Source organism: Lissotriton helveticus, chromosome 10 (genome assembly GCF_964261635.1).
Source record: "Lissotriton helveticus chromosome 10, aLisHel1.1, whole genome shotgun sequence".
NCBI classification, from domain to species: Eukaryota; Metazoa; Chordata; class Amphibia; order Caudata; family Salamandridae; genus Lissotriton; species Lissotriton helveticus.
Window position 1 is genome coordinate 1130413691 of NC_136071.1, and position 12692 is coordinate 1130426382.

General features: G+C 43.1%; 1 protein-coding gene across 1 annotated transcript in view; it reads right to left on the reverse strand.

Moving 5' to 3' along the window:
* Nucleotides 1-3083: 3083 nt before the first annotated feature.
* CMTM8 (CKLF like MARVEL transmembrane domain containing 8) overlaps nucleotides 3084-12692 on the reverse strand; it is an 81306-nt gene continuing 71697 nt past the window's right edge. Inside the window, exons 3-4 of the mRNA XM_078663934.1 lie at nucleotides 9226-9348; nucleotides 3084-6316 (exon numbers count right to left, since the gene is read on the reverse strand). Coding sequence (XP_078520060.1) covers nucleotides 6239-6316; nucleotides 9226-9348 — 201 coding nt within the window. The 3' untranslated portion in view covers nucleotides 3084-6238. The remainder of the gene's footprint in view (nucleotides 6317-9225; nucleotides 9349-12692) is intronic.

Here is a 12692-nt window from a genome sequence, read left to right on the forward strand (position 1 = left end):
AACCAGAGGAGCGCCGTTCTCCAGTGCTCGGGGCACCTTACAAGCCCCCATTATGCAAAAAAATGCCCCCGTAATTTGCCCCAGGGATCTAATGAATAAAACAGACTTCTAGTTTTCTTTCACCTTTTCCACCGCGTACAAGTACTGCACGAGTACCTCGCCATTTTTAATTTTTTTTAAATTAAAAAATAGAGCCTAAACATTCATGTACGACCCCCTGAGCAAGCCTAGAGGGTCAGAATGTTTCTAGCCTGCCCCCTTCCCTTATTTCTCAACTTTGTTTTACTGTTTTCTTGTGACTCGGTTCTAGCCATGAACAAGATGGCTGCCAACACTTCCTGGTTTTGAGTGTTGACAGACAGTTCACAGCCAATCAGCATGCAGCTCGCGCTCGTAATTGAACGGATCTCCGTCCGCGTGTAGAACTCCGTCTCTAGATATCGTTATGATTTTACTTGTAATTTTCTCAGAAACTACTGAACGGATTTACACCATTTAACAAAAAGCACAATCTACGAACCGAACTCTACCTCTCTGCCAAATTTGGTGTAATTCCGTTCAGCCGTTCGGGCTGTAGCCCTGGCTAAAGGTCCCTATGGAAAATTGCATGGGGAAAACACGTTTTGGGCCCCCCTTTTTTTCTCAGCCCCCACTTGACGAATCACCCCCAAACTTTCAGGGAAGGAGCGGAACCGAGCAGGCCATTTTCTTGCAGAAATTCACGAAGATTTGTCCACCGGCGCCAAAGTTATTCCAAATAGAATGTTGTGGATTTCCTATGGAAAGTAGGTCCTAACTATAACTACCTACTGGCGACCGCCAGTAGGTAATATATATATTAGTGAACTTTTTAGATGTTGAAGTGTTTATTGACCAACAGACAATACATACTAGATTGCATCGCAAGGCCACTGCGGGTAACACGGTGTTACATGTCACTAGTCATCACCCCAGTCACTTGATCCACAGCATCCCCTATGGGGAGATGCTGCGTATTAAGTGTATCTGTAGCAGAGCAGAAGGTCTGAAAGAGGCACAATCTGCCTCTCGTTTACACTTTTTGGCAAGGGGGTATAGTGAGAAAACCATCAAGTCAGCTATGGCACGTACTCAGACTGTATCTAGGAATGAAGCCCTCATTACCAGAGCCATGAGACAAGATAACCAACCTGCGAATGAAGATAATACCATTCGGTTTATTACCGCCTACAGTCAACAACACCAGTCTATAAGAAAAATTATGAGCAAGCATTGGTCATTAATTCAGAATGATCCAGTACTTAACATGGGAACTGTTAGGTCACCCACCATTACCTACAGAAAGTCGAGGTCAATGCAGAATAGCCTGGTTAGCAGTTGTCCGGAGGTCTTGGCCAAGACCGACTGGCTGAGTAGCCGTAAAGGCTTCTATAAATGCACCACTTGTAAAGCCTGCCAGCATGGGGTTAACAAAAAAAGCTATATTTCCCCGTTCTCAGATAGACAGATCATCATTTCTAAATACCTAACTTGCAAAACTGAATTTGCAATCTATGTGTTGGAGTGCCCTTTTGGACTAAGGTACATAGGGAGTACTAAGCTCCCTGTCCACAGGAGGATACTTCAACACATGAGGGCTATTACTCATTGTGATGAGGCTTATCCTGTTGCAAGACATTTTAATGCCTGCCATAATAGAGATCTCCAGTTACTCCAATATTATGTATTGGATGCTGTTATGCCACTCAGAAGAGGCGGCGATAGAGAGGGAATTCTCCGCAGACTGGAAACCCACTACATTCTCAATCTGGATAGCAAACAACCTAACGGTTTGAATGCATGGGAGGATATGTACACATGTCTATAAAATAAGGCTATATCATTGTTGTGAGCATTTACTAATCTCTCATTCATTGCTGGTATTTTATTCGAGTCTATCTGTCCTCATGAATGTTTGTATGTGTATTTTCTAGTTTTTTTAGGTAATTTTTTGATACAGATTGTTCATTTAATTATTTATCAAAAAAGATAAATATATATAAATTGTTTTTTCTTATTGCAATATCATATACAGGTAATTTTACTATTTAAAGGCTTTTAAATGGTTACCTATATATTTTATCAGCACTTTTTTGCACATTTTTGCGGTTTGCACAGGTTTCTTCTATCTATTTATTAACTGTATGTATCTTTGCTAGCTACGAGTTGTTTTTAATACTCAAGAAATCAGCGATGTCATTAAGGGTTGTTTTCATTACTAGACTAAGCAAGCCTTTACTCAACTTATTGTATTTTACAAATAATCTTCCAGGCGTAATGACAAAAAGGTAGACTATATATATATATACAGTCAGTCAGTATTGTAATAGACCTATTGCTATTTTAGCTATAATTTTACTGACCCTTACCTTTTTATAATATGCACTATTTAAGTGTTGTTATATGTCATTACATACAATCAGGTTTTAATATTAATACTGTTCATGCCTTGAATTTACGGCGAGTTGATAAACATCAAATCACTTTTCTATGTCTATGATGACACTAACAAAACGTAACTGCATTGTCACTTTAAATATCTGATTTGTACTCCAAAACGCGTCATGTGATCAAGGGCCAGGGAGGCCCGAAACGCGTCATGGCTGAGGTGTGGGGTTTCATGCACGAATAAAACGCACCTTTGAAAATTTGGGTCCACTGTCATATTTCTGGATATCATCTCCGAATCGACGCCTCAAACATGTATATATATATATATATATATATATATATATATATATATATATATATATATATATATATATATATGTATATATATATATATATGTATATATATATATATATGTAAAATTGTTTGTGAATATTGGCAATTATACTCCTGTGCTAAGAAAAGAAAAAATTAAAAAGTGAAGTCTGTCCATAGAAAGTCAAGGGGTAGATTTCACGTATTCTTTATCCAGTCCTGCAATATTTTGAAGTATAATGATGTCACATATACTCCTGTGTCATCTATACTCTGCTGTGGGCAGAAAATACCTGTCCATGCACCAGCTGGAGCCCACAAAGGCCGAACGATAGAGGATTACAGAACACAAAAGAAAATATTCACCTTGCATCAGAAACATTTTAATCAGCAAAAGGAAATGCTGTTTTGGCGGTGGTAGTAATTTTATGAGAGCATTTGAAATGGGTTGCGCATTGCAGAGTTTTATATTCTTCTATTGAAATGTTTTGCCTGCATTGCATAAACCCCTTTTGACACAAGAATCAGACCAATTTTGTGCGACAATGATTTCTTTTCTACAACAAAAATAAAAATAATACAATCATGACATTAAAAACAAATAATATGATTTTAAAGAAAGTGTACATTGTTTTCTTGTGTGAAATATTCTTCATGTACTTCTGTAGGAATTTTACTGACTGGGTCCATGCTACCACCAAGATTAGCTTCAGACCCACTCTTTGTATCTGGCCATTATGCTTTTCTGTTGTAGAAGGCTCTGCCTGCTGCTATGTTCACAGTATTACCTTTTCCAGGTGTAACGAAACACCCTCATCTGTCTACTCTTTTTGTCTTATCACCAGGGTTAGCTCCAAAGGCAAACCCCACCCTGCCTGCACATAAAAAAAACCTAAGTGATTTGCTATTTCAGCCTATATCTGCTCCACCTCCAGGGGCAGCACTTTTTCTGTGTTTGACCAGCTATTACATCTTGTTGCTGCCAGTCGAATCTGTGTCTCCCCACACAGGATATTTTCAGTAACTGTACCTCGCTATATAGCGGCAGCTTCTGTATGTGACCAATCACTGTAAACCAGCACCAGTAGCAACTCCGCCTACTTGCTGATATATGTTTGTATTGCAGTACCTGTGTCGTCAGACTGCGCCCAAGACAAGAGACTTTCCTTCGGGGAAGCCATCTGTGAGTTTCAGGTTCACCATACATGACAGTTTATGGCATCAAACACAGTCTTTCTTTCATGTTCATGCATCCACATTGGCATGCATACATGACAGGATTCTAAACTAGATGCAGCATTCCTGGAATGTTCACCCTCATAAAAAGTGTTGTGTAAGAACAGCAAAATGTGAAGACATGATTAGCAGTTGGCAACATGCTAGATAGGCCCTTGTTTGGTCTCATGTAATTTTCACTGTGGAACACTTACTGAAGAGTATTCTAGATCCGAAAGTTTTCTTTGAACTTGTGAACAGTTATCTCCTGTTATCTCTTGGTTTTCATATCTGTTGGACGTTTTATCTCGAGCTACAATCAGACCTACTGTTCACCTGATAAAAACGTGAAGAATCTTCTTGCTAATGTGGATGCATGAACATGAAAGAAAGACTGTGTTTGAGGCGATAAACAGTGAGGAAACTATATCACGAGTCCCAACTACCCATGGATATAAAAGGCAGACTCAGTGGCAATGTTGAACATTTAACAAAGGGTCTTCTGTCTAACAGGAAAGAAAGGACAGACTGTATTCCGAGGATATTCGGCTCCTGCAACACTGTCTTAAATGAAGAATAGGTGGCAGTGTTTAGGACTTAGGACACAAGGTAAGGGGGCTCTAGAGTTATAGGGCCAACTGTGCAACCGTGAGGAATCCCAGTTAACCAAAACCACATTGGTGAGCAATTTCTAGCCTGGAGCGTGGGTCTCAGTGACAGCCGCACAGGTGAGATGTGCTTATACTGTAAATGTACAGTATATGGAACCAGGCTAAGACTGTGGGAAGGCCAGGCCCGGGAATCAACCATAAGACATTGATTTACTGTTCCCAGGAGACCCAGAAGAAGGTTACTTGTTTTTCTGCTACTCATATGTTAGTAGGGTAGCATGCCAGACAGTAAACATCAGGCAAAGGTGCAGCCTCCTTACTTCAGGCGTGGAGCTAGCAGGCATCGCGTGACTGAGGTCAGGCCTGCTTCTAATCCAGGCATGTTTATCACACCGGTTTGGAGCAATTCTCTGGTCATAGGGTTTGAAACGTTCATCTTTGGTGTTGATATCACCGCATTGACTCTGGTGACCCAAGGTAGGATGCCCAGGAATATTTTTACCTGTTCTTCATGTTTGCTGAGGAGGAGGTTTAATCCTGGCAGGAGAGGGATGGGTGACATTGCAGTGTTCAACCTATTCAGCAGAGATCTGTAAAGGTTTCCAGAGGTAGGTCCTAAGAGAGTGGCAGCAATTACTTGGCAAATAGAAGTTGTCTACTTGCCTCTGGTCAATTGCATGTCGATGACCCTGTTCGTGAGACATCTTATGTAGTTGTTAAATGTTGCATGTTGCACATTCTTGTTCATAATGATCCCGGTGTCTCTCTCCATGCGTGTTGATGCGGATGCGACTTTCCTGAGGACACATTGAGTAATTCAACATGAAGTTCTGTTGAGATAGACACACCTCAAACGAAGCATACCACCTTCTGTGGTGCTTAATCAGCCCCCGTTTGAGTTGTGTCAGTCTCAAAAGAACTGGATAAGAGCAATTACTCAGTACTGTGCAGTAACCACAGTTCTCCAGAAAACATTACCAAAACATAACATCTTAGCACAAGCAATTACATTTTGAAGACCTTGTGTTTTGACCCATCGCCTCCACCCAACATTCATAGTTGTAGGAAATTGGTGGAGTAAAAAGCCTACGACCCCGAAACCTGTAACACAATGATCACTGGTGCAGCGTCTGAATGTGATTCCTCTTTATAGGCCTTGTGGTGTTTGCAAAAGTGTGCATGTGTCCTCTAGGCACAACCTTAGCAGCATCCCATTATTGTCTTATCCTCATAATAATAATGTATTCTTACAGTGGATCTCAAGGGCATAGACAGCACCATCGGAAAGTTTAAAAAACTTGAGCAAGAGTGCGCTACTGGCACCAGACCTACTCAGAAGCAGTCCGCTCACCACGCCTTCCAGCAGAGAGAAGCTTGTGTCTTTTAAAGGATCTTCCATCCTATGTTTCAACATGGAGCACATTCTGTCCAAAGTAGCCACTTCTGTATGCTTGAAGCCGCATGCCTCTCAAACAACACCATCATTTTGAGTCCTGCACTTGGTGGCAGCACCGTGATCATTCGGAATTGCTCAAGTCACAACATTGTCCCTGAGCAGGAACACACTCAAAAAATATAAGAAAACAAAAATGCGGCACAGCAGCGTTCCTTTTTTAAAACATCTGCATCCCTCTTTGATGTGGTCTCACTTGTGGAGAGATTAGGATCTGAAATAATTTTGCCTGGCGGCTCAAGTCCTTGATCTCCAAGCCATAAAACAAAAATATGTATGTCCAGCGTAGCAGAGGGTGACCACGAAGGCAAAGAACTGAAAAGAAAAGAGAAGAATTAATGAAAGAAGGGCCTGTCAGAGCACACATTTTGTAAGTTCTTCCTTGCAAGAGTCCGTGGCACAGCTCAAATGTGAGAAGCACACACCCCAATAATAGTCCAACACTATATAACTCTGAGCAGAGAATCAACCCACCCTCATCTTAAGACTCATAATATGGGCTGAGAAAAGGCGTTTGCCTCAGTAAAACAAGTTTAGCAGAGAATACAATATTCTACAACCTAAGGGTGACCTGCTCACCTCTGCAAGGGGTCTGCTGCGGTGTGGCACCATGTACAGCATATTATTTTGGTATCTTTTGAACCGTTTAAGCTGAACATTGTTTTTGCTAAAATCTGCAAGTATGGTTTGGTGGATTATGTGGCAAATGAGGAAATGCATACTTATGTGGAAATTCCATGACTGCTGATTCGCATAATTCCAATAGCCTTGTGTATAGCATTACATCACTAAGAGGAAGCAACCACCCCAGTCCAGCTTATGGTAAAACACTACACAATTCAGGAGGCAAATAACCAAGCCGTTTTATAGTATACCTTACATAATTCAAAGATGGCAACCACCGCAGCCTTGTTTATAGTACAAATCTACACAATTTAGAATGCGACCATTCCAGCTTTGTTATAAAATAGAACCCTACATAACTCAGCAAAGCCAACCACCCCAGCCCTGTTTATTGTACAACCTTACACAACCCAGAAGAGACAACCACCCGAGAACTGTTTATAGTACAACCTTACACAACCCAGAAGAGACAACCATCCGAGAACTGTTTATAGTACAACCTTACACAACCCAGAAGAGACAACCCCCCAGCCCTGCTTATAGTACAACCTTACACAGCCCAGAAGAGACAACCACCCCAGCCCTGCTTATAGTACAATCTTACACAACCCAGAAGAGACAACCACCCGAGAACTGTTTATAATACAACCTTACACAACCCAGAAGAGACAACCACCCGAGAACTGTTTATAGTACAACCTTACACAACCCAGAAGAGACAACCATCCGAGAACTGTTTATAGTACAACCTTACACAACCCAGAAGAGACAACCCCCCAGCCCTGCTTATAGTACAACCTTACACAGCCCAGAAGAGACAACCACCCCAGCCCTGCTTATAGTACAATCTTACACAACCCAGAAGAGACAACCACCGAGAACTGTTTATAATACAACCTTACACAACCCAGAAGAGACAACCACCCCAGCCCTGCTTATAGTACAACCTTACACAACCCGGAAGAGACAACCACCCACAAACTGTTTATAGTACAACCTTCACAACCCAGAAGAGACAACCACCCCAGCCCTGCTTATAGTACACCCTTACACAACCCAGAAGAGACAACCCCCCAGCCCTGCTTATAGTACAATCTTACAGAACCCAGAAGAGACAACCACCCGAGAACTGTTTATAATACAACCTTACACAACCCAGAAGAGACAACCACCCCAGCCCTGCTTATAGTACAACCTTACACAACCCAGAAGAGACAACCACCCACAAACTGTTTATAGTACAACCTTCACAACCCAGAAGAGACAACCACCCCAGGCCTGCTTATAGTACAACCTTACACAGCCCAGAAGAGACAACCACCCAGCCCTGCTTATAATACAACCTTACACAACCCGGAAGAGACAACCACCCCAGCCCTGTTTATAGTACAACCTTATACAACCCAGAAGAGACAACCACCAGAGAACTGTTTAGAGTACAACCTTACACAACCCAGAAGAGACAACCACCCCAGCCCTGCTTATAGTACAACCTCACACAGCCCAGAATAGACAACCACCCTAGCCCTGTTTATAGTACAACCTCGTACAACCCAGAAGAGACAACCACCCTAGCCCTGTTTATAGGACAACCTCACACAACCCAGAAGAGACAACCACCCTAGCCCTGCTTATAGTACAACCTTACACAACCCATAAGAGACAACCACCCAGCCCTGTTTATAGTATAATCTTATATAACTCAGAGAAGACAACCATCCCAGCCCTGTTTATAGTATAACCCTACACAACTCAGATGAGGCAACTGCCTCAGACCTGTAGTATAACACTACAAACCTCAGAGGAGGCACCCACAAGCACAAGCTGCCATTGTAAAATGGATGTTTTTAAACATCCCTGCACCATAAGGTGCCTGCCACACGGTGCAGGGATGTGTAGGGGGGCACCATCGTTGCCCCCAGGCCCCATAGCAGGGGGCCAGAGGGAAAGAGGGCCCTGCTAAGGGCCCCTAAAGACATTTTCCTACAGCCATCCCATATCGGAAAAGCCAACATCTTAATGGGCCCCATTTTTAATTACTTTTAGTTGCCTTAGAAAAGGGTGTCGGAAAGTGCCATTATAATCCTGATGGTGGGGCTGAGCCGGGCTCGACCATCATTAGGGAATTATGGTGGCTTCTGACGCTCCGTTTCACTCCGAACATTGTCATCCTAATACACCGGTCAGACTGAAACCTACGATGTAGGGTGGAAAGCCTCCAACAGCTGGTCGCAGGCTTTCTGCCCGACATCTTAATGAGCCCCATTTTTTAATTACTTTTATTTGCTTTAGAACTATGGTCAGAATCAGAAATATACTTCATTGAGGAGACACGAACAGCGCATGAGGCGTTAGCAACGGTAACAGGAGAGTGGACGTGGCTAGACACCTTATAGCTATATTTTCTTCTAGGCACTATATTTCTGAATATTAACACAGCTAGAAAATGCTGACTTGTTCTAATGTGTAGGATAAGATCAGGACATCCTCATCCTTATGTGCCTGTAGTCACTTCAAAGATGAGCTGCCCCTTTAAGCTACGTTGCCATGGTGGAGTTTGTAAAACCAGATGTAAATATACAACTATTGTAGCTACTCACCGTAGATGCCGCCCAGCTGTTGTAGTTGTGATGTCCGTGCGACTTCCCCCTAGTGACAGAAAACGCGTTCACTATGGCCGCGATGAGGTATAAAACGAAGGCGCTTCCGTTGAAGCACAGATCCTGGAAGAAATAGAGGAGAGAAGAGCAGAATGGGTCATACCATGCACCTGACACTGGAGACCATGCACCCCTTCAGTGTACCCTGCATCCGCCCGAACGCTGCAGCACTTTATGTAGAGTCATTGTAAAGTCTGGGAATTGTAATTTTAAAATGATGTCCATGGATCTCAGGCTCTGTGACCCCATGACACATTTCTGAGTGGTGTGTGAAAGAAGACAGTGAGGTACAGGGCCAGACTGGGAGCCCAAAGCAGCCCTGGCAATTTTATCAGACCAGCCCTCCCCCGGGGGAAAGTGCTGCTGCTTTTTTTTTTTTACTGGGGGCCGATATTGCTGCACTCCGGCAAAACTGCCCCCAGTAGCAAAACTGGCCTCCACCACGCAAAACCGGCCCCCACCCTGCCAGCCTCCTGGGGAAATGCCTGATGCCCGCTACAGCCATCCGGCCCTGGTGAGGTGTCTTCAGAACCCCGTCAAAGCAGAGAGAGAAGTTATTCTTTAGTTAATTCTCGCTCCGGTGCCTACTCGACTCACGGGGTCACAATCTGCGACTCTGGGCAATAGCTTGCTTAATCTCCACTACGGCCCCTCGCGGCGGGATGCCTGGCTTTCACCTTGTGGATACCCTTCCGGGGTATCTCACAGGGGAATACCAGGACGGGTTCCCTAAGCAAGCGCTTAGATACCGGGTCGGTGATTTGCGCTATATAAATACATGCACATTTACATATAAATACATGCACATTTAGGGGTGCACGGGGTGGGGCTAACAGTGACTGGCATGGAGTGGCCGATGCTAAAGGTGTCTACAGACGGCCAGACAGAGGAGCTTGCAGGCAACCATAGGCTAAAATCACACAGAGTGGCTGACACGGAATGGAGTACTGAATGACCAAGAAAGGTGCCTGGCACGGAGCCTTTATAAGCAGTCGTAGTGCGGTGGAAAAAGAACACAGAGTGCCCGACACAAAGTAGTTAACAAACAGTAGCAGGCTAGAGTAGCCATACTGGCACTGTGCAGCTAACACTGAGTGGTTGACACAGAGGGCTGATTCACAAAGGTACACTTACACTTTTGTGTATGTTTACTTTTTTTTTAGCATTCACAAACTTCAAGTTTAATTTTACTAACAGTAATTTTATGACTGTAGGGACTCTGCAGTCGGGGATGAGAGCTCTGCATATAAAAAGAGAGGACAGACCTATCTATGTGTAGAGTCTCAGCCACGAGAGCGGTGTCTACGCAGTTGTAAAATGACTACAAGTAAAATTAAACTCATAGTGTGTGAAATGCACACAAATAGTAAACATACACAAAAGTGTAAGTGTACCTTTGTGAATCAGGCCCAGAGAGAATGGCAGAAAGGGCTGACTCAGAGTAGCTAGGTGAGCATCAGCCTACACCAGCGAGATGCTAGAGTGGCTGACACTAGGTGGCTGACACACACTCAGTGCAAGGACAGCACTAGACAGGAGTGGCTAGTTGATACAGCGTAGCTGACCCTGAGTGTCTGAATGGCTGACATGGAGTGCCTGACAGGGAGCAGCTCATGTAGAGTAGAAAGCAGAAGTAGCTGAGACCCTCACTCAGAGAATGAGGAAAGTGGAAAAAGAACATGGTAAATGTGGAGTGGGTGGATTTCTGTGAATTTAGTATGTTATTTCAATTTTAAATTAAAGTAGCATCTAATGCATCGAACAATGGAGAAACACTACTTCAAAGCATAGAATATCTGATTTTAGCCCCAGCAAAAGACTAGTGCTAAATTCGCCACTTTAAATGCAGGAAATGTGTCTTTGCATGTTGCATGTTATTTCGCATGTTATTTCGCATGTTATTTCGCGTTTAATGCAAAATGTGCAATAAAGCGATAATGTCACGATTACTGGTTGTGCCAAAGCAATTATCACATTGTGGTATTTCTTCGACTGCTGCGCATTTCAAATTGACAATATAACAAATACATTTTTATTTCAAGGGTTTGTTAACGTATTACTACAGTTCTTAAAGCCCTGCTACACCGGAACTTGTCATAAACTGCCTGGGTGCAGTCTGGCAGTGAATTTATGGCAGTGCTATATTTTACTGTCAAACTGCACTGCGAAGGCAGTGCAAAAGACAATGTCTTAAGACATTGACTTTGGTCTGAATATTTATTCTCACCGAAAACAGAAATTATCAATGTAATAGTTAACGTTCCAAAAGAACCATATGCCTTGGAAAGAATTTACTTTTGGTGTATTTCTGAAATATTGACTTCTAAATATCACACCCAACATTTTTGTGGTTGATATTCTGACATGAAACCTTTACTTACAGACGCTCTTGAAAAACTTAATCCTGAGCTGATGGTTGTTTATTTTCTTTTTCAGCTCCCCAGCTTGGGAAATAGCTGCCTGATTCCATTAGTGAACTTAGGAAAATTGGGGCTTCATTTGTGAAGAAAACTCTACATTTGGAGTAGAAACCAACCTATGGAGAAGAAAATTCAGCCAGTGGATTCTACTCATAAAACTGGAGGATGTTAGTTTCCAACCAAATTCTAAATAAGGCCGATAATGTGTTTCATTTCTGCATCTTACTCATCTCTTAGCCCCGTAGGACCGGTGCAAGGTGTGTTGGGTTTCTTATTATATCCATATAACCCGCTGCCGAGGGCTATAAGGCTATATACCCTTTGTTAAAGGCCCCCAAGCCGCAGGTGAGGGTATATGGTGAGGGAGAGGGCCTTTAACAACTGGTATAGCCCGAGGCAGAAGGGCTATTTAAATATTTCACCCACTATGGTATGTTATGTTATGTTATAAGCACTTTTAATAGCGCACAGCTGCCCCAGCAAAGGGGCGTCCCGGCGCATTGGATAGGCAAGACATAACACACAAAAATTAGGAAATCAGATAGTAAAAGGGCAGAGTATTAAAATGCAGAAGGGAACATATGGGTTTTAATGGCCCTCCTGAAATCCAACAGGTCGTCCAGTGCACGAATCTGGAATGGAAGTGAATTCCATAACTTAGCAGCTAAAACTTGAAATGAGCGTCCCCCAGCACGGCAGAGCTTAAACCGCGGGACCACAACCAAGTTTTGACCCAGAGACCTCAATGAACGAGATGGTACATAAAAAATAAGAAGGTTCTCAAGGATCTGAGGGGAAGACAGTTTAAGGATCTTAAAAGACAGACATAAAGTCCGTTGTGCCATAGGCAACCAGTGTAGTGTCCGGATAGTTTCTTTCGTGGAACAAAACCTCGGTAGACCCACCAAGGCTCTAGCAGCAGCGTTTTGAACACGCTGCAGCCGCGTGACTGCCGCCTGATTGGCCCCCAACAGGAGCGAGCTGGCG